This window comes from Mauremys mutica, chromosome 6 (genome assembly GCF_020497125.1).
Source record: "Mauremys mutica isolate MM-2020 ecotype Southern chromosome 6, ASM2049712v1, whole genome shotgun sequence".
In the NCBI taxonomy this organism is placed as follows: domain Eukaryota; kingdom Metazoa; phylum Chordata; order Testudines; family Geoemydidae; genus Mauremys; species Mauremys mutica.
In genome coordinates this window covers 41,158,947-41,182,735 of record NC_059077.1, presented here as the reverse complement: position 1 = coordinate 41,182,735, position 23,789 = coordinate 41,158,947, and the positions used below count along the sequence as shown (strand labels likewise).

General features: G+C 39.2%; 1 protein-coding gene across 3 annotated transcripts in view; it reads right to left on the bottom strand.

Moving 5' to 3' along the window:
* Nucleotides 1-23,789, bottom strand: part of PIK3R1 (phosphoinositide-3-kinase regulatory subunit 1) — a 76,334-nt gene that overhangs the window by 10,979 nt on the left and 41,566 nt on the right. The window contains exons 3-8 of one of the 3 annotated variants that reach the window (XM_045020730.1): nucleotides 18,150-18,242; nucleotides 16,152-16,226; nucleotides 12,911-13,042; nucleotides 11,852-12,053; nucleotides 11,600-11,679; nucleotides 519-621 (exon numbers count right to left, since the gene is read on the bottom strand). In XM_045020730.1, coding sequence (XP_044876665.1) covers nucleotides 519-621; nucleotides 11,600-11,679; nucleotides 11,852-12,053; nucleotides 12,911-13,042; nucleotides 16,152-16,226; nucleotides 18,150-18,242 — 685 coding nt within the window. Of the gene's footprint in view, nucleotides 1-518; nucleotides 622-2,015; nucleotides 2,651-4,110; nucleotides 4,469-11,599; nucleotides 11,680-11,851; nucleotides 12,054-12,910; nucleotides 13,043-16,151; nucleotides 16,227-18,149; nucleotides 18,243-23,789 lie in introns of those variants that run through there. The other 2 variants (XM_045020733.1, XM_045020732.1) reach the window with 2 other exon arrangements.

The window sequence follows — 23,789 nt, the reverse complement described above, 5'->3', positions numbered from 1 at the left end:
TCTACTGGTGAACAAATGGAATATAAAAATGCTGTACCCAATACCCTCCCACTGCTGGAACAGATTTATATTTATGCAAAGTTCTTACTACTTGTTCATACAAGTCTGCACAATTGGAGCATCCAGTGACACCCTACTGTACCTATATATAGTAAGGTTAAAAATGTTGCTTATATACAACATTTTTTAGTCTGGTTTATTAACACAACAGTATTGTGCCTCAGAGTTCTGGTCTTGGATACAAGAAGGGGGAAAAATGATGGTTCTCAGGGTTGTCCTTTCATGCTAGTGTTTCATATAGAGGTCTTAAAATAATAGAACTCACAAAGAATTATATTTTTGGACATACTGCATTCTAACTGTCAGTCACTTTTTAGTCATCTTTGCAACAAAACCATCTATGTTGTGTTTGTGTTGGAAAATGTTCTGAAAATGGTTCTTATTACAATCATTCTTCTGTAGTTAAGTAGAATACAAAGATAATATAGCAAATACATGCATGCTTTTTTCTGTCTTACCTTGAGATATCTCCCCAATACCATTCAGCATCTTGTAAAGACATGTTGTTATTCATACCGTTGTTAATTACAGCATTAGGTTTTGGTGGTTTAGGAGGCAGTGCTGCAGAGGAGGGAGGAAAAAAAAGTTGTTTGTAGCCCAGCTGCAAATTAAATAGTACATGCCTCAAAATTCTAATCTGTGCTATGATTTACAACAATCATCATGTCAACAGAAAGCTAAAATGATTGCAAAACACACTGTTTCTGTTATTGGCAATCTTTGAAAGATACCAAATAAATCAAGATATTTTACTGGCAACAAACAATTACACCATAAGGATGTACTATACCAAAAGATGTAGGTTACTGAAGAATACATTTCAAGCAAAACACAACCCAAAAAAAAAAATTTGGGGGGGCAAAAATGTTTAAACTGAAGTTTGTTTTCACCTTAGTCCACCTCCTACAACAAATGTCTATCTTGAGATCATTACAAATAACAAAACATGTCAAGTTTCATTTTTATTTTTCCTCCTATTTAATTATCCAGGAGGAATTTTGCTCCTTTCTTGTACAAGAGCTGCTGTGGGTAATAAAAACAGCAACACCACAGCAATACTATATGTTTTAGGAGGAGGAATTGAGTTTCTCTGATCCTCACTATTTTATACAATGATCTGCTAAAAACCACTTTCAGGAACCCATCTGTGACCCAAATATCCCTAGTGTTAATCTTAGTATTTGACAGGATAAATTGTGTTCCAAATGCCAAGTCTGATTAAAAACCACATCCCCTTTTCTCAATGTCAAAGCTGCATACATACACCACTGGGTGCCAAAAAAGATACTGCAGCATTTCTGTCTTACTAGCTAGGAGGACAACATTGGAATCAGCATTAAAAATGAAACAAGGTTTTGAGTTCTATAGTAATTTTTACATTATTTATGTATATGATTGTTTGTATAATATGCTTGACTGCAAAAGACAATGTTTTTATAATAATAAAGAGTGTGTCAGGATAGTATAACAATTCCAATATCAAATGACTAAATGATACAAACTGAGGATTTAAGTTATTGTTAGATTTTAAAATGTTTCCGCCAAGACAATCCTGCATACTGATGTGTAATCACTGTATCAGGAAATACAAGTGTATTTATAGGAGCTCTTGTCAGTCATAATATAGAGCAGAAATAGCAAAAATAAAAATAAAAATGATGCAACGTTTTTAGTATATAAACAGAACTAAGACTACATCTGAGAGAATACAATCAAAACTGAAACACCTGAATTCAATTCAATTCTTATTAAAGAAGAAAAAAGGTATTTACTACAGGCTATGATTCTAATGGCTACTTCTATGCATTAAAACCACAATTTAATTCCAATTTATGAAAAAAATAATTTGCATCAATGACAAAGTAAGTAAATCCTAAACATCTAATCAGGATTTTGCAGCAGCTATCATAAAGACCAAAATGAACTAGGTTTTTACAATAAAACTGCAGTATTACCTGGTGGATCCATTTCTATGTAAAACATCAAGTCTGTGCCACAATTTATATCTGTCTTGGGATATTCTAGATCCAGTTCTTCCATATTCCAAACAGTGTTGTACATTTGTATGGGTTTCACTGAGTAAAGCTCAGTTATAAGAAAAAAGAATCAGGCTCTCTTTGTAATGGTGTCTTGGAATTCATTTTAAAACCTATAAGGGGCTGCACTGTAACCTATTACATCATAATCCTCAGCCAATCATGTCAAAATAATGTCACCAGACCACTCCTGTTTCATCATTTTGTTCTACACTAATCTTAAAACAATTTCAGTTTCAGAAAGAACCTACATTTAAACAGAATTGCAATATATGAATGATGTTATACACAAACAGACTGAGTATGTTCTCCTTATGCTGACTTTTCCATTTTATTTTTCTGACTCTTTGCAGCATGGTACATTCCACTGCTGGCAGGTTGACAAAGGCTGATATGCTGCAGCACGTAGCTTTTTTTTTTTTTTTTTTTTAAATACATATAGTGGATCTGTGTTTACAGATAGGCAGGAAACTTCTCAGTTTCAATAGCCCACTAAGTTACCTAAAGATGACCATTCAAGATCCTTTTAAAGCCTTTTGTATCTACTTTACATATAAAAAAAAGGGGGGGGGAAGAAATCATGCACTCCAAATATGTAACAAAAATTGCACTTCTAAACAGTGCTGAGTTTTCAACTTTGAAATGGTCACAATGCCCTGATACATTTTATATAATATCAAGTGTCTTGTTTCCTTATTCTGGAGTGCAATACAATTGTTAAACATTTTCACTTTAATTTTGAAAGCTAGAAATAAAATATTGCAATCTCATACTAAAGATGTTAATGAGTTGTTTTTTTTAAAGCAGGGCAGTGAACCAAACTAAGCAAAATCTTGAAAAATGACTCTTCAGAACATACAGAGCCTGACAGTCACAATACGATTTAGTCTGCCTTTTCCTATTGTTTCTCTGCCCCACTCTCATCATTTACCATGCTAGTTATTTTCTGAAAGCAGCAGCCATTGTCATTTTCTTATTTATACATCTGACTTTATATCAGCAGAAGCCTCCTTCTCTATTGAAAAATATTTCTTCTCAATCATACTGAATATGAAAAAAGATTTTTTGACTATTACTCTCTGAGCCTCCTCTAAAGAATGTGGGCTACTATGCACAGCACTTATGAATACTTCAATATTCACTATCCTCTATCTAGGCAGAAAACTAGATATCAAAAATACAAGTAACTGAAGCAATTCAGTCATCTTAAGAAATCCTTTTGACCGGGGTATAGCTAAAATCTGCACATATTACACAAATACTTTAAAATGAACAAAATGATTTGCATCTCCTCCATACTGCACCCACATCCCGACCCCAGCTATCCCGTTGTAGTTTTATCCTTTTAGACAAGTACTAGCATGCAAGAAGATGGCTACAGTACCAACATCTTCAATACTTGTACATGCTGGTTTGCCTACACAGGATCATGCTTAAGCTCCTCTTGAAGTAGCTTCCCTCTCTTCCCCATTTAGGTAGACAAGCACCAAAGATTCGTTCTATTTGCAGAGGGTAACAGGATACGCAAGATGCTCCCAGACACAAGTCCAAACATTGAACTTGAGGGTTTAGCCAGCCCACCTACTCCTCAAACAGTTGAGTTGCCACAGTACATTACTTAAAGTAGGTTATGAGAGATTTCCTACAAAGAATATATTGCTACATTTAGTCTAATAGGAGGTTAGTATGGATTTTTATTTAAACTTTCATCAAAAACTGCTATCAGGAAAAAAAATTCTTCCCATTTTTTTTTTGAATCCATTGGTCAAATTTTAGAGAGCCAGACTTGTTAAATCAGGTTACTGCTCAGCCCAAACTAGTCTAGCTTGCTGTGACTCCATCTGGCAAACCAGAACAGGCAGGACACAGACAGACAGGTGATTTTCCACTGCCCCAGCTTAACCTGGCACATTATGACTGGTGATCAATTATAATAAAGTACTGAAAATATAAACACCCTTATTTCTATAAAGACTTGGGGGGGGGAAACGCATACACATTCAAAACCACTTACTTTGCAAATTATGCATCGCAAATGCTCGCCCCTGTAATACTTGTATCCAACAACCTGAAAAGTTCAGATAGCAATTCTTTCACATAGAAAAGTCTTTTCAAAAGATTCCTTTGTTAGGACACTTCTCTGAATGAATTAGGTGAACAGTTCTGAAAAGACGCTCTGTGCTTTCCAATTAACACTCCATAAAATCCACTCGAAAGAGCTGTAACATGAAGTCAGAAAATCCAAGACCCCTCTTCTATTCTAAACAAATTAAACTTCTGTGCTGTGCAACGGGTATCCACACATTTCTGGTTCATCATTAAAAAGTGAACAGGATTTTAGTACTGTAGAAAAAACCTCAGTAGCTTGCCCGGCTCTCTCAGATAAAGATCTCAGTTTCATGATTAACTTGGGCAGGTTCAAATATTTGCTGAGCCAGGGATTTCAGATGGGGGAGGGGGGAGCTAGAGTCAAAGTAAAAGTTGTCATCAGCTAACAAATGGCCAATGCAGGAGTAACTTTCTCATTTCGCCAAGTAAATGAGAAGACCATTGTAAGTGGATTTAAAATAGTCTCTGTAACAGGCTGCTCAATGCAGTATTAAAGTAACCGAGTGTCAAGAAAAGCACTATGAGCAGCCAGATACAGGAAGTGGCTGAGTTAGTTCAGAAAAAAATAGAATCAAAGGCTTCCTTGTAAAGTTCTGTACCTCTCAGAACAGCCCAGTGCAAAAGTAGCTTGTTTGCATGCCCTGCACCACCTCCCACATACTTACAGGACCAACTACAGGTGTTGATTGAAGACCCTTAGAATGAAGTTCTAAACTGTTTAGTCAGAATAACAGAAAGACAAGGTGTGGGAGGTAATATCTTTTATTCGACCTAATTCTGTTGGTGAGAGAGACAAGCTTTCGAGCTTACACAGACCTGAAGAAGAGTTCTGTGTAAGCTCGAAAGCTTCACTCTCTCACCAACAGAAGACATTACCTCAGCCACCTTGTCTCTAATATCCTGGGATCAACATTGCTACAACAACACTGCACAGTCAGATTAATATCAATTTAACCATTAGACACATGCCTATGTCCTGGTGGTTTCCAATACCAGATACATGTTCTCTTTATTACTTGGTGAGACAAAGATGGCTTCATGGGCATGTGGTGCAGGAAGGTGATTGGGACAAATCAATCTTCCAAATTTTAGTGTCAGGTAGAGTATGCATGTTTGATGAGGGAAGGGAGAGGGAATTAACGGGTCAGTTTCCCCCTTCACTTACATGGCTTCACTCCTTTACCCTCAGTAGTGAAGACAGTTAAGTAACCACTTCAACTGTTACACTTAAGGAGATCAGGAGCAAGTGAAAGGAGAAACAGGCTTCCTGGGATGGGGCTTAAGACTTCCTGTTTCCTTTACCACACCATAACTAGTATTTCTCCTAATTCGCTATATTCCTTGCGATCAATTTGTCAAAAATGCTAATGCAACGCCAACTCCTGGCCCCCAAAACAAAAATACAGACATACACCCAAACTACACAGAAAAAAACCCTATACATCAATCTTAGTTAATTTTCCAATTAAGTGGTTTCCCCTACAACAGTTCCTTGCTTTGCCTACTAAAGGACAGCCATTTTTACTTGCCCTTTGAAGCAGTATTGTCTGGAAATAACATGGCATATTTCACTTGGATGGTAATCGGTCTTTCTGTACTAATGATCAAACTATGAGAGAACAGAAAAACCTAGCTTTTGGTAGTAATTGATATGTACTCTACTATAGGATTTTTTAAAAAAAATATCTAGCCAGTATGATGTATTAAACAGTGCTCTGGAAGGCTCAGAGTTTTGGAGCCATCAGAGAAGTCCTGATCTTAGAGCTTGCACAGACTGTTCACCTGCTGGAGATGCCACTTTCCCTTTTCAGGGGGGAGGGAGTACAGCATGCATCACACAATCTCCATCAACCAGCCACAGTTCACTATGGTATTCCCACAGGAGATCTGAGGGGGAGGAACAACCACCACACCAGCACTGTAATTAGCACACAAACAAGGCACACTGTGGAAATTTCACTGTGGAAAAGCGGTACAAGTCCAATTTTTGTTTAGGCTCCAATGACCCATGGAAAAATGAATTTCCATTCATCCCCACACATGCGATTCAGGTGTGTGTCCCCACATGAATATATGAACACACATTTGCGCACTACAGCTGCATCTGAGACTTTACTTATCTTTACAAGTCACTTCACCTCAACTGGTGTGCAGTTTATAGCTTTTACAACTCCTGAAAGATCAGATTTCATACTAATTCTTACTACACGATAGCTGCTGCTACTTAAAGTGGTTTGCATGCAAGACATACAGTGTAAGAAGCAGGACTGATTGTTGGGCATGGCTGAGTGGTGTACAGTTATTGGTGTATACTTGTTATAATACAGTACATGTGGTTTTACCAGTAATTACAAGGCATTGAGAAACCTAAGCTCTACACATTGTCAAAATTTAAACAGAACAATCTTGTGTTGCCAAGGCTGGAGATTAGTTAACAATGTATTTTGACTTTGTTAAATTAGGTGTAAACCGCATGATTTTTATTAGCTTAGGAGGGGAGCCCTCTGCTGGATGAAAAAGAGAATGTACAACAGCTTAATGGTGAAAAGTCAAAACATTCGTAGCATGGGCCACAATACTCACAGGATTATTAACATTTACAAAATGATGTTGAATTATGAGAAACATATAGACTAAATCTATGACACTGCATGTAAAGTACTGACAACTGATAACAGTCTTACTTTCTTTTTGTTTGATTGTTTGATACCACAACACACTACAATACAGTTATGAACTAGGGGGCAGATTCTGTACCAGTGAAGTCAGTGGGAGCTTTGATACTGATTTCAATGGAAACAGGAGTGAGCCATATATTTTCCTGCTCTGTTTATAACTGTACTAAACTCACTTGAAACAACTAGCACCAGTTACACCTTCTGTGTATTTCATAACATTTAAGCTGGAAATCTCTCTAACGCATTTACAGCTATAAAAGCAGAGAATTTGTCTTTCAGCTTTGCCATTAACATTCATGACCACACCACCAACTAACATTTCAGCAAGTGACAGTTTTTACCTTTGACCCTATAAAAGCAGTAAAATCTGACATTTCACACCAAAGTTTGTAACATTTGTCACAGGAGGCATCTTTCACAAATGTTATTTGCAAGCCTAGAATAAACTGGGATAATAGCCTAGACAGAAAAGCCAATGTCCTGATGGGGGACATGGTGGGCGAGGTAATATCTTTTATTGGACCAACTTCAGAGGCAAAATTTCCAGCTTACCCAAAGCTCTTCCGCTGTGTAGCTTGAAAGCTTGTCTCTCTCTCCAACAGAAGTTGGTCCATAATAATTTATTACCTCATCCACCTTGTCTTTCTAATATCCTGGGACCAACACGGCCACAACTACATTGCCAACATCATTCATGACCTGAAAAATCAGCTGGCTTCTTATACCTGTAGGAATTTATAGCCCCAACTCCCAAATACTCTTTTTAAATATGTACATGTAAAAGGCCACGCTCCTTGATATTTTTTAAACTGCACTATAGTTAAAATACTTTTCTCCTAGCACTGTTGTTTCATATGGCACATAAAGGAATGCACACCTTTTTCCTGATGCTATAACCGTCAATTCAATGTCAAAATTCCCAGTGCCTTAATCAGGAGTAGAAGCAATCTCTCCCTCTCCCTCCACCACCTTTATATTTTTGTTTAGCTGATCAAGTTTGGATATATATATATATATATATATATATATATATATAGAAAAAATCTGGTAATTCTAGTCAAAAGACTGAATAGCTGCACAGAACTAGAAAGGGACAATGTAATACAGAAAATGGAACTGGTTAATAATAATTTTAGCCACCAGACATTTTTTCTACTCTCTCTAATCCTGTAACATTACTTTTTCTTCATAGGATTACACAGATATTGACAATGTATTTCATTGTGGCATATTTCTGTGTGGGATTAAACTGTGTCCTCAGTTCATGAACAAAAAGTTGTAGGTTTTGGCTGGATATATTGGCAGGGTAAGGTTATGTGATTGTGTTAAAAAAAATATCAAAAATGGGCCTAGGGAGAAATCCTGTTTTTGCCTTAGGATACTCATCATCATAACTACACATGGCTCAATTTAACATACAAGTCCTATTTTTCTTTCTTCCTATGGATGCATGGAGAGAAAGAAAGTTTGCATTTAAAAAAACCCAAGCAATTAAAATGGAGGTGGACACACTACGGTCTGTGGGCCACATCCGGCCTGCAGGACCGTCCTGCCCAGCCCTTGAGCAACTAGCCAGAGAGGCTGGGCCCCGGCCCCTCCCCTGCTGTTCCCTCTCCCCCACAGCTATGCCACCGTGCGGGCAGCGCTCTGGGTGGCGGAGCGGTGCGCTCCTGCGGAGAAGAGCAGCAGCGTGTCTAGCTCCAGCCGGGCGGCACAGCTGCCAGACATGCTGCTCTGAGCGGGATGGTAAGGGGGCTAGGAGGTTGGATAAGGGGTAGGGTGTCCCAGAGGGCAGTCAGGGGAGTAGGGGACTGTTCGATGGGGCAGAGGTTCGGGTGGGGGGGTAGTCAGGGGATGGGGAATGGGGGGGAGGGGGTTGCATAAGTATGGGAGTCCTGGGGGGGCCTGTCAGGGGGCGGGGGTGTGGATAGGGGACTGGGAGCAGGGGGCTTGGATAAGGGGTGGGGTCCGGGGGGGCGGTTAGGGGAGGGGGTGGTTAGGGGACAAGCAGCAGGGGGGGTTGGATGGGTGAGGTTCTGAGGGGGGGAGTCAGGAGGCTGGAAGTGGGAGGGGGCGGATAGGGGGCAGTGTCCAGGCTGTTTGGGGGAGGCACAGCCTTCCCTATCTGGCCCTCCATACAGTTTTGCAACCCCAATGTGTCCCTCGGGCCAAAAACTTTGCCCAACCCTGAATTAAAACATCTGCATCCTGTATAAGACATGACTAAAATTCACACACAACTCATTTTAGACGGACGTATATGCCAGGTTAAAGGGCAACAAGAAAGACTGATAAACAGAAAGGCAAAACCAAATCACTTTATGAAGAAGTATTAATCTTTTTTAAAAAGTAAGATTTTTTTTTTAAAGTCCTTCCATTTCTCATCTTTGAAATTCTTTTCACTAGGTGTTGTCACAAACTGCTCAAGACCAGAAAAAAGATTGCTGAAAGTTGCCTTTCACATTTTTAGGAATCTTCCTTTATTTTAATGTCTTGCAACATCCCTGGTTGAAGCTCAAGCTAGAGATGTTAAAAGGCTTGATTCATAACTATACTACACATGAATATTCTGCAACATACCAGATATTAGAAATGAACTTTGACAGTGAGTTTTGCATCTTTTTACATATGCTTAAGGTGTTCAATTTTTAGACTTCAGTTATGACGCAATGTGTCATAACTATCTAGAAATGACAGCTTTTCCATCCAGGAGGAAAAATGTCCAGCAAATTAAAGATATACAAGAGAAGGAGATATTTTCTTAGAGACAGTCAGAAGCACGTGGATGCATTTTTGTAAGTGTCATTTCAAAATATAACACATATAAACCCGTTTATTGTACTTTTGTCAGGTAGAACATTTATATTGTTTAGGGTTTATAGGGCATTGGGAGCCAGCCTTGTCAAAATAAAGATGTCAACAGTAAACCCCTGCCTCGGTAAATTGCAAATTCCCCATCCCCACTTATGACCATTACAATTCAGTTAGTGTCAAGATGTTTGTAAAGCAATTCAAGTCAAAATTCTCTAGTTTAGCTGCCTAAATTATATGAAGGGCCAAATTGAAAATCTGTCCCTAAATCTTCAATGTGAGCTGTGGGGACTCTGCACTTCAAAATAGATGACTCGATTTTTCAGGAGCCCAAGCAGAGATTTGGATCCTAGACCTGCAAAGATTTACTCATATACTTCTGAAAAATATTCAGGCATGCAAAGTTAAACAAGAGAGAGTTTTTTCAGGAGCAGGATTGAAAGGAACTAACCAGAGGCTGCCAAGTTTGAAAATTTTGGCCTAAACCTTTTGGCTACATATTAATGGATGGGCAGATATTATATTTAACTGAAGAATAATGTACAGTATGGCAATTACTACAGAGATTGTCCTTTTGCCAAGTATGGACTTTGAAATATACAGATAAGAATGGAAGCTGTTATAACAAATCCTATCAAAATGCAGAGTTCAAACCTAGTAGGCAGGGCTGATTAACAGAGAGGCCAATTAGGCATGTGCCTAGGGCCCATATTCATGGGGAGACCAAAAATCATAGGCCATAATCCTTCACCTGCTTCTCTTTGCCCTAACAAGGGGACACAGACCACCTGCAGAGCACCCTTTGCCCTGGCACTGCAACCCTAATCCTGGCCCAGTGTTGAGGAGAGGCACAGGGAGGAAGTTGGAAAGCAAGCCCACCGTGCATTCACCCTGCAGCTTGGGGCTGGGCCTGGCTCCCCGCTCTTGTCACACCGCGGGTCTGGTTTGGCCTAGGTGCCCCTGCAGCATAAAGGTGCTGCAACCCTGCATGTCAGGTTGCAACATCACTCGCTCAAATCAATGTACAGTGGGTTTGGAAGATACCTTGTTCCAACACTCTGAGAAGTCCTGTACCAGCTCTTCCAGTTCTTACCCAATCCTGCAAAACCTCTTGAACTTACTGCTGTGATCTCTTTACTGTACTTTGGAAGCAGAGAGGGAGGAACACTAAAACAGTGTTCTGTTCCTGGTGGTAATTTCTTTGTTAAAGTACCCTTTGCTAATATTACAGTAAGCCAAGGCTTGCAGCTTCTCTATATCAACACGTGCTTGCTTTGCTTAACAGAGAAAGTCGCGCTGCACAGCAGCACAATTTCCTTTGCACAAGTCTAGCAACACTGCCTCACTCATACTAAGAAAAGGAGCAATGCTTGATTTCAAATACAATCTGTTGTATAAAGTTTGCTAACCTTTGCTCTGGGTCGTACGAACTGAGTGCTAGAACAGACAGTAAAAACGTGTCAACTAGCTATTCTGAACCAGTTTTGATTCTGCCTGCACTAATAAGAATGTGGATTTTGACAGACAAATCTTTCCACATACCTGGCTGAAAAATGCACAAAGCTAAACAGAGGTCCAAATTTGAGGTCTTTAACCAGTCCTCATTGGGCACAGTTCTTTTGAGGAAATATGCTTAGAAAGGCTTGAGTGAGAGCTGAGAAAGGACTTCAGAATTTGTTCGCTTTAATAGTAAGGAATGCAAAAGTAAATATATACTGCTTCACAAGTATCTCACATTCTTGATTTTTCATACAGTAGTCAGTAAGAGGTAATACAAATTCTAAGGCTATGAAAAAATCTGCACAAATTATTCAATGCAAAAATTATTTCAGAGTACAAGCTGGTTTTGAACTATTTAAAACTCATCCATAACCAATTACATTTTAAAATCCAAACTGTTTTTACCTGGTACAGGCTGTCTCTCATTCCATTCACTTGTGATTAAAACTTCTAGGATTTTTACGAGGTGTTCAGCATTATCAGAACTGTAAAATGTAATGGAAAAAAATGTAAAGGCTTACATAAATGCCTTTAGAAAAGTAATGCAAAGATAACAGCATAAGCACAAGTCCTATCCATGAATTTATTAACTATTTTGTATAACAAAGCTACATATCATGGTTACAATATACTAGATAATTAAGATGTCTCACATACCTTCCTAACTGGAATTTGAAAAGCAGAGGGCTGAAAATTTCAGCTAAGGATCTTGCATTCAAGAGATTTTTGCTGGAGGTTTGACAAAGTCTGAAGAAATGTCTGAGCAAATATTGGAGAGTGAGCCAATACTGGTGAGGTATATTTGGAGACCTGATGAGTTTCTTCAGCAACTGAGCATATTCGTCCGAGCTCTGCACTTCTGCAAGCAAATAGAAAGGAAAATGAAACCATTACATGGTTCCCTGGTAAGTATCAATTTTATAGAAAAAATATTTTGTCCTTTAATAGAACCCAGACTCTTGTTTCTTCTTTTTCAAACGTGAAAAACTCAAGTGACAGAAGAAAACAACTGAATAAAAGTAAAATGGAAACAGAACATTCGTTTGGTAAAAACCACAATATGTGCAGTGCGTACTGGTAGGAGTCTGTCTTGTGTTTAGCGTCACATATGATTGGGTAATTCTGAGATGCAGTAGATAAGAATCACAGGTGCTTTTCTAACTTTGAAGGTTACCAGCCACAATGTCCTGCCCGAAGAACATGCAACAGTACTAGGCCTACATACTGAAAGTTGTCAGCTGTACTGTCTGAAATGACCACTGCCAAAGATATACCTTATATTCATGTATTTATTGCTTTGTAGTTCATAACTGCCAATGGACCTCAGAACACTGTGTTCTCTAATACATTTACTTTATCAGCACTGATAAAAGGTTAACAATTAGCTCTTTCTGCACACAGATAAGTCCTTGATTTTTTTTAACCAGTACATGCAGTTATTCTTACTTACTAAATGCATCAAGCTGTGTAATATCTTGCAATTTTCATTATATTTATATTTTTAGGTAATTTCAGCAGCTTTTAATCAAAACTAGCTAATATATGATAAGTGAGGAAAAGACTTATTTTTGTTTTATGAGCACCACTTGTTGTGGTGTGCAAAAATCCTCCACACTATATGTATGCTGAGACAGTATCAGCCCCTTCATGCTGGGTACTGACAATCCTAATAAACCTTCCCGCCCCCGGTGAGTGGAAATACTTTCACATTCATACCTTGAGCTCCTGAAATCATTTCACTGTAAACAGATGCTGGAATGACAGAATTTGGCAGGTCCAGAAGATACCTCTTGAGAGCATCTGATAAGATCTGCACATCAATTGGCTCAAAATCCATTGATGAGGCATCTGAAGAAAAAACCCAGACATATGCAATTAAAAAATTTCTGAGGACCTTAAAATTGTCATTTCATACCAAACCAGAACAGATAACCCAAATCTGATTTATGAAGAACAATTTGTAAGAAATCTCTGAAGACATCTAAACGAGTCTTTGCTAAAATGTATTATTTACAATGTGCAGTGAATTCCCACAGGAGATACCAAAATTGTTCAGCAATACACTGTAAAGTTAGGGGGTCAGAGCCTTCTTCAATCATTAAGAGATTCTGACTAATAAATGATAAGATGTAAATTACGCATGGGAGTCAATAGCCAATCCAGGAAAATATTTATGTGAAAATGTTACAAGTAACACAAATTCTATTACTCAAGAAATAGCTTTATAACATGCTTGGAAATTGTCTCATGTCCCTTCTAGTGGCTAATCTACATAGAGACTAACAGCATACTAATATAGCTGCCACTTGATAGAATTATTAGTGTAGCTAAAGTAGTGGTGGTTTATATATATTGGTGACGAAGGTCCTTGGTTCAACCTCTGTAGATGGCCATAGTGAAGGTTGTTATACCTTCACTGGTATTATTTTTGAAGTGACCAGAGTGTTTAAAAACACCTTGCTTTCTTTATATACCAACCTTGTAAATTATATAAGGAAGACCTGGATTCTGCATACTTTTCAAATGTTACTATAAAGTTACAAATTATGCTTGTGGCAATATTTGTAATATTGTTATAGGGCTGCAAGGTTACGAGACACCTGGATATTTTTAACAGGTTTATGTTTTACTTGTAAATATTTTGTGTAAACACTACTATAGTAAGGAGCAATCCATAGTTAGGGCTGGGTGCAAATGCAGTATTTCTATCGGTAGCTGATTCCAGGTTCAGGGCCTGAATCGCTAAACATTTATGTGAATAAACTGAAGCACGTGTAGATATATTTGCAGAATTGGGTCCTTGGTTTCTTAAATAGCAGTTAGAATTTACACACTTGTAATGACCCATGGCCTGCTAGTGTAATTACGACTTGGGATAGAATATTCTATTGAACTTTATCACTTATAGAACTGTCTGTTAACATTGGCGTAGTGAATGCAAGAAGTCAAAATAAAAAACAAAATTTTAGAAGTGTTTATTACAAGCCAGACAGGTTTCCTGTCAGATATGAAGCTCTCACAAAAGTTCCCAAATGCTCCCAAATCTTGGAAGTTCCAAAGGGCCCAATAATTGGGGTGGGGAATAGGGGAAGGAAGGAAAATAATTCTTTAAAAAGCCCAGTCTATCGGACCAAGAACTCAAACTACATTAGTTACTGTGGCTTTTATTCTCTATGCTGGATCAAGTCCAGGTTCCACTGGTCCAGTGTCTGTAAGAAACATCCCAAATTACTGGAACAAGAGAGCTTTAGTGAGAGAGCTGGACCTATTTGATGTACAGCAAGCTATTTGTTGCTGCTGCTGCTGTTGTGATCTTTCTATTTTTGATCACCTTTACCGGCTTGATCCTGGAAGATTGTGAGCTCTGCTCAACAGGAATGAAAGACAGTCAGTTCCTCAAAGGCTTAAGCCTTATCTTCCTGTTTTCCAACCAAATTAAGTTTTGAAGAAGAATACAGGCAAACCCCAGTTTTACAATGGTCTCAGGATACAGGTAGATCTTGCATAAAACTACATTTCAGATGTGAGATTCTATATGGATTTTGAATAAATTAAGAAATTCAGGTATTTGTGGTTTGGAAAGTCAGTGTTGAAAACAAAAATATTAAGACTAAAGCTTCTGTTGCTAACCCCACAATTCCATACCTTTCTCTACCATCATTCGAGATCATGATGCCAGCTAGATTTAAAACATAGTGAACTCAAAAATCATTTCCTCCTCAATTTTAATCTTTAATTACTTTTAATTACTAAAATTGAAAGAGTAGAGAAATTACTTCCTTTTTTAGAGTTTGCATATTTTGTGCCTTTGACAACACGGTGTGTAATCAGTTTCACTTCCGAGCCTCATGCAGTGGTATGATGCCCTTGTACCCTCATGCACTGCTCTGAAAGGGGAAGTTGATACACATACTCTCCCCCACAGCTTGCAGAAGCTTGGGTAATGCTGCCACCACAACAGTAGAGCTCCTGCTCTTCCACAGTTCGACTGGCTGTTGCGCTGGAACTATTTCTCATTTAGATGGTTAGGTTTTATTACATTTTTAAGAATCACAATTTATCTGTGCTAAAAGGAGACTGGAGGCAGGGGTGCTGAGACAATTAGTATAGTAGGGGTGCTGAGAGCCATTGAACCAAACTGTAAACCATGTATATAATGGAAACCACTTCAAGCCAGGGGGTGCTGCTGCATCCCTACTTCCAGCACCTATAACTTCAGGCAAGAGGACAAGTAGCCAGGTGGGTATCTCCCCACCCCACTAGGCCTACTGCAGGGGCCAGAGAAGGGAGAAGCCAGATGAGTGTCCAAAACCCCAGGACTCTGGCACAGGGGAGGAAAAGAGAGAGATAGGAGTTGGGGAAGCATGTTGTATATGGGGTGGGTGGGGGGGGGGGGTGGAGGAATTCTACTGCCCTGATACCTAGATCCCTGCACAGAGTAGCATCATCAGGTAGGTTCTCTTCCCTTACTCTCCAGTATCACCACAGAACCAGGCAGGTAACCTGCAGCAGAGCCAGTAGGCTTCCCTCCAACCCTCTCCGCTGGGCCAAAAGAAGCAGAAGGCTGAATGTATTAATGTATGCACAAAATTGTGTGCAGCTGTACATGCATAAATAAAATTTAGCCCACAGCATTATTGGGACAGTGCATCTTTATCTTGCTTCTGAATGAGACTCCTTTCCTCTCCTAGAGCCCTGCTGTTTTTTGTCCTCAAACAGTTAAGTTACTAATAAACATTAAACTGATTATTCTTGGACAAAATACCAGTATAATGGGGACCTGGAGAAAAATATTTATTCCATGAAAGTGGAAAGGTTAATATTACGGCAAATGCAATGGAATAAAAACTATATCAACTAAACATCAAATTATATAGTTTGAATAGGGGGCATAGAAAAAAAATTCAATCTTAATACAAAAACTATTTAGTACTTTAAGAAGAACAGCTGCACCTACCACACTCAAGGATTTGTCTTACTTCTGCAATACTGCTTGACCCTTGTGTTCTGTACAAAGTTGAACATTCCAGACCTTAAAAACACAATAGATTGGACACATGAACTTAATATCCCTTATGGCTTTATATACGACACAACATATTTCTATTGTCCTCAAATAACCATTTACAGTATAAGTTAGTATAATTCTTATACACCATGACAAAATACTGTATGCTATTGATTTTATAGGGCAACAATATACCGCACAGGAAAATATACCATGCCTGCAAACTGCTGGGCCAGCAGAAGCTGCCACCCAAGAAACAGTAGAAATCCAGTCAACCCTCATTCCCCCCCGCCCCCACTCAAACAAATCGCCAGGCGCTGGCTTTAGGAGGCCAACACCAGCAGAAGGAGAAGTGTGTACTAGCCAAGGTAAAGGTTTGCCTGCAGTGGAGCAGAGTGCAGTTCAGTAGGAAACACCCAGCCCTTCCCTGTCACTCTACGCAACTTTCCAGCTAAGGAATAGCTGGCCCTAAACCCTCCCTTGTGCATGTTCTATTGTCTCATCTCTCCCAAGTGCCTTCATAAGGCGAGAAGAGATGGGATGCAGGGAGGAGACAGAGAAAATGAAGTGGAGTTGTCCTACCAAAAGCGGAAAGAGACGCTCAGGGCCTGCCACCCCAGGAATACAACTTGAGCAGAGACAACAAACAGTCTGCCTCAAGGGGAAAAGAACAGTTGAAAAACTGCTCGAGAATAAATAATTCCTTAGACTGTGATAGTGTATGTAACTCAAAGCTGAAGGGGCAATTTTTCATTTTGGGGGGATACTTTACTGTTCTTACCCTAAAGCCAATCACTATCTGGTTTTCTGCATATTTATTTTATTGACTTCAGACATACAGAGCACACATAGTACGTAAGCTCTCAGTACTGGGCAGTGTTGCTGCAGATATGTTAAACAGTTGCCCTGTATTAGCACCATTTCAGTGATCCCTAGATATACTCTGTAAAGCGCAGACATCCTTCCAAATAAAAGACACCAGAATAAATGTACAATTTTTTGCTCTATATTTTACATTAAAGAGCATGCCCAGGGATACAGGTCACGTATGATTTCATAACATTCCGTATGGTCTCCTAGAAACAGTGGCTGACTATGCTGGTTGCCATTAAACTCTGGCTCTCAGTACTGGCATCAGCAGCCCCTGATCCACCCATTAAACCTTTGTGTCTTCCCAGCCCTCGAAGTGTTGACACTGATAGTAACCAGGCCACAAATCCTGTCTTGCCCTCCCACTCCCAGCTAAATGGCCATTAGGAGAGCAGGGTACAGGGGGCATCTCCTGGCCACATAAGGTTGATGAAGGTGACATCAGCATCAGAAGCTGGGGAAAGAAACAAGGGGATTAGGAGGCAGGAGATGGACAGAGAACGGGTTATTTAAACAGGAGGGAAGAGAAACAAAAGACTGAGAAGGCCAGTAGGGGGAGGGGGGAATGGTACGGGGAGGAGGGGAACAGGACGGAGGGGGACAGCTGGGAATATGGGAAGGGAGAAAAGTCAAAGGGCAACAAATACAGGCCGATTGAACAGACAGTAGCAATAAATGACTGCGTCTGGGAGGGCAAAAAATACCTCCCAAAACTTAGCATTCTGAGATATTTTCCCTTGCTATCTCATGGCAATGCGTTTCTGTGCTTACTCTTGCTGCCAGTTGATGTTTGTATTATATTATTCAAAACCTGAAATTAAAATCTCTCTTTTTGCTCTGTAGCAGGTTACCAGGTGTCAAGTGGTATAAGCTATGTTATTACCTTCTATAACCCAAGTAACCTCTGTTGAGCACATACCAACAAGATAAGGCTCCGACTAGATCTGCTTGAATACCAATTGAGTAATGTGAAACATTACAAACCCTTGGTAGGGAAATGTACAAACTCTGGGCCTGATCCTGCAGTCCCCATTCACAAACATAACTAAAACACTGGCAGACTGTTCATCAGCATACCTTTCTTTTCAATAGCCTCCACTATCTTGATAAGAACTGGTGGAGCGACGTCAGGAGGCAAAAATTGCTCTGTAAGATCTGGAAGTGTAGAAGCTGTTAAAAAAAAATCAGTTAAGCTATAGTTAGATGCAATTTCAGTTTATGAAAGTCATGAGATATACTGCAACTGGTTAATATTTAAACACTGAACAAATTCATTTTATCAGCTGTGAAAGTCCATGTAGACATTTTGCTTGTCTGTTCTGCATGCAAATTAGAACACCACACAATTACTTACTGGTAATTAAAAAAAACCCAACCCTCCCATGCTAAATATCACTGCTATATTTAAACTAAAGATAAACAACCAATACATAATTAGCAAAGTCCTAGTAACTATTCCCCTCATTTATCTTTTTTTTTCTTTTTTAAATCAAGCAAAGACATTCCACTTCATGACATTTTGTTCCTCCAATATTCCAACCCCTCACCTTTTGTATTTACACAAACCGATTCTCCAAGACTGAATAGTGATGATAAATAACAATAAGGAAAATGCATTTTTATGGCACCTTCATTCAGAGAATATCAAAAATGCTTTATTAATCACTAATAAATATTTAATACTGCTGTGAGGAAGGTAAATAAAATAAAGTAAAAAGTGTAGAATCCACACAGAAGCCATATAGAATCCATATAAAATTCTTAAAGGACAGTTTTTTGGACCTGAAACATTTTCTCCTATGGTGCACCAGATGAGGGAGCTATATACATATTTCCTTGGAACTGCTAATCTACTGAATGCAACACATTTCTATTGGTATGAACTCTCTGCAGGAACAACCAACATGTCATATTAATGCGAAAGCTCAATAACAATTGCAGTTTGTTTTAATTTTTATAGGTTCACAATATTGACAATATATGCCCCGTGATGCAGAGAGAGCCTCCTGTTTTGTACAATGATCAAGAAATAAAGAATAAAAATAGGATATTCTAAAATGAATCTTTTGCAAACTGAAACAAAGCTGCATACTGATTTTATCCAAAGTCAGTTCACACACAATGCAGTTTCTTTACTGAAAGAACAAACTGAATAAAAGAACGTTCTCGCTCTGTGATAAATGCGAAGTTTAAAAGTTTGAAAACAAGTCGTGTTTAATTTTTGTAAAGCTAGGATGTTGACAGAAATGTATTCTTACTAAACAGCTGCCAGCAACATCTGACATGATTGACAGATCATGATGGATAAAGATGAATTAATCACTGGATTGGAAATTAGCGGTTGCCTAGGGACCAGTGATCATGACCTGATTACATTCAACGTGGGCAACCAGAGGACAGTCCCAAGCAGTAATATACATACCTTATGCTTCAAAAGGGATAATTTCACAATGCTGAAAAATGTTATGAACAAAATTTATTCGGAAGAAAACTTTAGACAGAAAAATGTGAATGAAAATTGAGAATTCTTTCAGAAGAGTTTATTAGATGGCTAAAAAGCCACAATTCCACAATTTATAGAAAGGACTATTTTGGTTAAAAGCCCATCCTGGTTCAGTGGTGAAGTGAAGACAGAAATTAGAAATAAATGAGTAATATATAACAAATGGGGGGAAAAAAAGGGAAAACAGATACCAATTGATAGAATTTAGATGTTATGAAGTGTAGAAAATTGATAAGAGAAGCACACATTAAATGGATTAAGAACTGGCTGACAGATCCCAAAAAATAGAAGGGTGGTGGAACAATTTGTATCATGGGGGTGCTGAGAGCCACTGAACCAAACTGTAAACCCTGTATATAATGGAAGCCACTTCAAGCCAGAGGGTGCGGCAGCACCCTCCACACTCCTAGTTCTAGCACCTATGAAAAGTAGTTGTCAATGGGAAATCATTATCAAACGGGAGTGTTTCTAATGGAGTTCCACAGGGAACAGCACCAGGCCTGATGCTATTCAACATTTTCATCAGTGACCTGGAAGTAAATATAAAATCACTGTGGATAAAAATTTGCAGCTGACACATAGACTGGCCAAGGGGTAAATAATAACAAGGATAAAGCAGCCAAACAGTGATCTGGTTCACTTGGTAAGCTGGGCCCATTCAAGCAAAATGAATTTTAAGGTTTTATATCTAGCAACAAAGAATGCAGATCATATTTACAGAATGGGGGCCTGGATCTTTGAAAGCAGTGACTCAGAAAAAGATTTAGGGCTCATAGTAGACAAGCAACTGAACATGAGCGCTGTAGCGGGGTGACCACCCTCTCCAGCCTGGAAGGGGTTGGAAAAGCCCTGCAGAGGGCTGGGGCTGGGCAAGGTAAAACTCTGGCTAATTGGGGGAAGTGGCTGCAGCAGGGGCCACGCCCCAAACTGAGCAACAGGACCTTATAAGAAGGCCAGGGAAGCCAAATTGAGGAGGTGCCCTCTGCCTGTAGAGGGAGAAGGGCCTGGCTGCAGGGAGCTAGACATAGGGTACCTGAGTGGAGCAGAGCTGGGGAAAGGCAGAGGAGCTGGGGAGCTTCTGCCTGGAAAGCCCCAGGCTGCACAGCCTAGCATATGGCCAAGAGGTACTGGGGGTTGCAGAGGGCAGCCCAGGGGTAGGCCAAGGCAGCAGGTCCAAACCCAACCTTGCCAGTGATGAGTAGGCTGATACTGCAGTCTGCCCCAGGGTGTGGGGCTAGACAATGACTGGTAGTAGCTATATTCTGAGGTGAGGTGGGAATAGTGGGTGGGGGTTCCCCTGGGAGGGGGAGATCCAAAGAGAAAGGGGTTACTGCTTGGGGGCAGCACCCCAGCTAATAGGGTCCTGGGAGGGACGGGGGCCAAAGGACAGACAGATCACTAGCTTGCAGAGAGTGCTCTGGAGCTGGAAAAGCTAATTCCCGGAAGTCACCAGTAGGAGGTGCCACAGGGGTGAGTCAGCCCGTTTATACGCTCCCATTGTGATGCTGTGGCATAAAGGGCCAACACAGTCCTTGTATATAGAAACAGGGGAGTAGTGAGTACAAGGGAGATGATTTACCTCTGTATACAGCATTGGTTAGACCAATACTGGAATACTGCATACAGTTCTAGTGTCCACATTTTAAAAAGGATGTTGAAAAATTGGAAAGTGCAAAAAAGAACTCCAGAAATTATTTGAAGACTGGTGAAAATGACTTACAGTGAGACTTAAAGAGCTTCCTCTGATTAGCTTATCAAAAAGAAGATTGAGAGGTGGTTTGATCGCAGTGTGTAAGTACCTTCACGGGGAGAAAATACCAGGTACTAAAATGCTGTTTGGAAAATGTGGAAAAAGGCATATGAAGAACCAAATTAGAAACTAGGCACTACTTTTAACAGTGGAGGGTATTTAATCATTGGAACAAACTACCAAAGGAAGTGGTGGATTCTCCATTTCTTGATGCCTTCAAATCAAGGCTGTGCCTTTTTGGAATATATGATTTAGCCAGACAACTCACTGGGCTCAGTGCAGGAGTAAGTGGGTGAAATGTAATGGTCCGTATATCACAGAGGTCAGACTAGATGATCTAACGGTCACTTCTGGCCTTAGAATTTATGAATCTGCTATAATAAATGTACATTTATTCAAAGAATATGACAGTGTCAAATCAAATGCTCTGCCAAGAAAATCCTCAAATTACAAAATACCAATTGCAAGATATAATCTAACACTAGTACTACTATTAATAAATCTCATTCTGATGTTTGGAAAGTCAAAGGCATAAAATCCCTCCCAATATCAAGGTGAGAATATGTTTTAAAAATAGAGATTACATTTTTTCCATGATGAAAATAACCTTTTGCTCCCTCAGGCAGTTAGTTGCATTAATTACTACTCTCCCACCTCCCTTCTGCCAAGTCATGAAATGGCATGAGCTCAGAGCAGAGATGCTCACTTCATTCTTCTAACTGAAGGCAAGATGCAGAGCTGTTACACAAAACTGAAAGGAAGGGGAGAGGAAAAAGTGGATGGTAGGGGTAAATGACATCCAGGATGAAAGGCTTGAGGAGATAGCAGGGCAGGGAGGTTACAGTTACAGATCTTAACCCACAATTTACTCTTTTCTTCATACAACAGAAAGAACTAGAGAGCTACACTACATCAAATTAAGCGAACAGTGCCTAGAGACTATGATAATAGGCACATTACAAATGTCTACTTAGAAAAATTAAGTTGTCTTTAGGAAAAGGAACACCCTTTCAACTAATTTCTAACTTGATTTTTGTTTCTGAAAGTTAAAGGTGTAGTCCAGGCAGACCAAAAATGAAAACCTATGCATCTAGTGTCCCCTGAAAGCTTCATGTCATTGGAGGAAGCCACTGGGAAGGCAGAGAAGAATCTCAGAAAACATGCCCTCAGAAAAGGGCAAAGATGGAGGGACACAAACAGCCGCCAACTTACTCCAAAACTGAAAGCTTCTCCATTCCCTATCTCACTTCCTTTGCTTCTGATTTACATTTTAAGCAGGTGACTTATGGCAACATTTGTAAGCATTCATGAGGTGAGAGCAAAATGTAAACAGAGTCCTCTGTCATGTCATTCTTCTAGAACAGAAGCAGACATTAGGTCTACTACCCATTTTCAAAAATACCCTGAAATGCTAAAGACTCTATATCAATGATGTAAAAACCTGTCTGACACACAAAACCATTCTCTTCCAAAATAAAAGAAACTCACCCGTCTTTTGACCTTGAAATCTGCCCTGCTACAACAGAGCTGGTTTTTCAGTGGGACTTGTGCTCCCAATTCATTTAGACACTTCTGAAAATTCCACCCAAAATCTTGGTCACCTACATCCATCTTTAGGCACTTAAGTAGCCTATTTTTTCCCCACAGATCTTGGCTATTGGTGGTGGTCTCAATCAGTGGGAGGTGCTGGCACTTAGCACCTCTGAAAATCAGGCCATGGATTTTCCAGTGCACATGTAAAAGTGCTGACGATGGCCTTTCAAAACACACGCAGTATCTGAAGCACATACCAAATTTACAAGCTATTTAACCTGTGCTCAAATCCTCTTTTGATATATCAGTATTGGATTATAAAGACTTCAATGAAGTGGAAACACCGTACATATAATATATACATTTAGAGCAAACTTAATTTTAAAAAAGATTAAACTCCTCTCCCCCATACTCTTTCTCAAAAGAAAATGTTTGTTTTAAAGGGGAAAAAACATAATATCATAAAATATAGAGAGCTTGGAGGATTTTGGTTTCATTTTTTCCCACAGCTACAGATAACTACGTCGGAGAAATTGATAATTTTGCAAGTACTTAGAATATTTTTGAAACCACAATAATACTGTTTCATAACTATAAGTGATCAAATATTTTTGAATTCATGACTATTTGGCCTACAAATCCCCATTTCAATAATAATACACAACAGAAATAAGGAGTTTATAACAAAAGGCTATAAATATAAAGGAAGTTTTTTAAAACGTAAAGTTGTCTTTTAATATGCTGATAAAAGGCAATGCAACTGAACAACAGATGCACAAGTCATCAAAATTGACAAAATGTCACAATATAAAAGTTTGAGATACCATTTTTTAAAAAAATCAAATTTATTTTTTTAAACAATTCTACAATTTTCTATTATCTGCTGCTACTTATGCTATTCAATGTATTTCCTTTATAAAATTCCCATAGC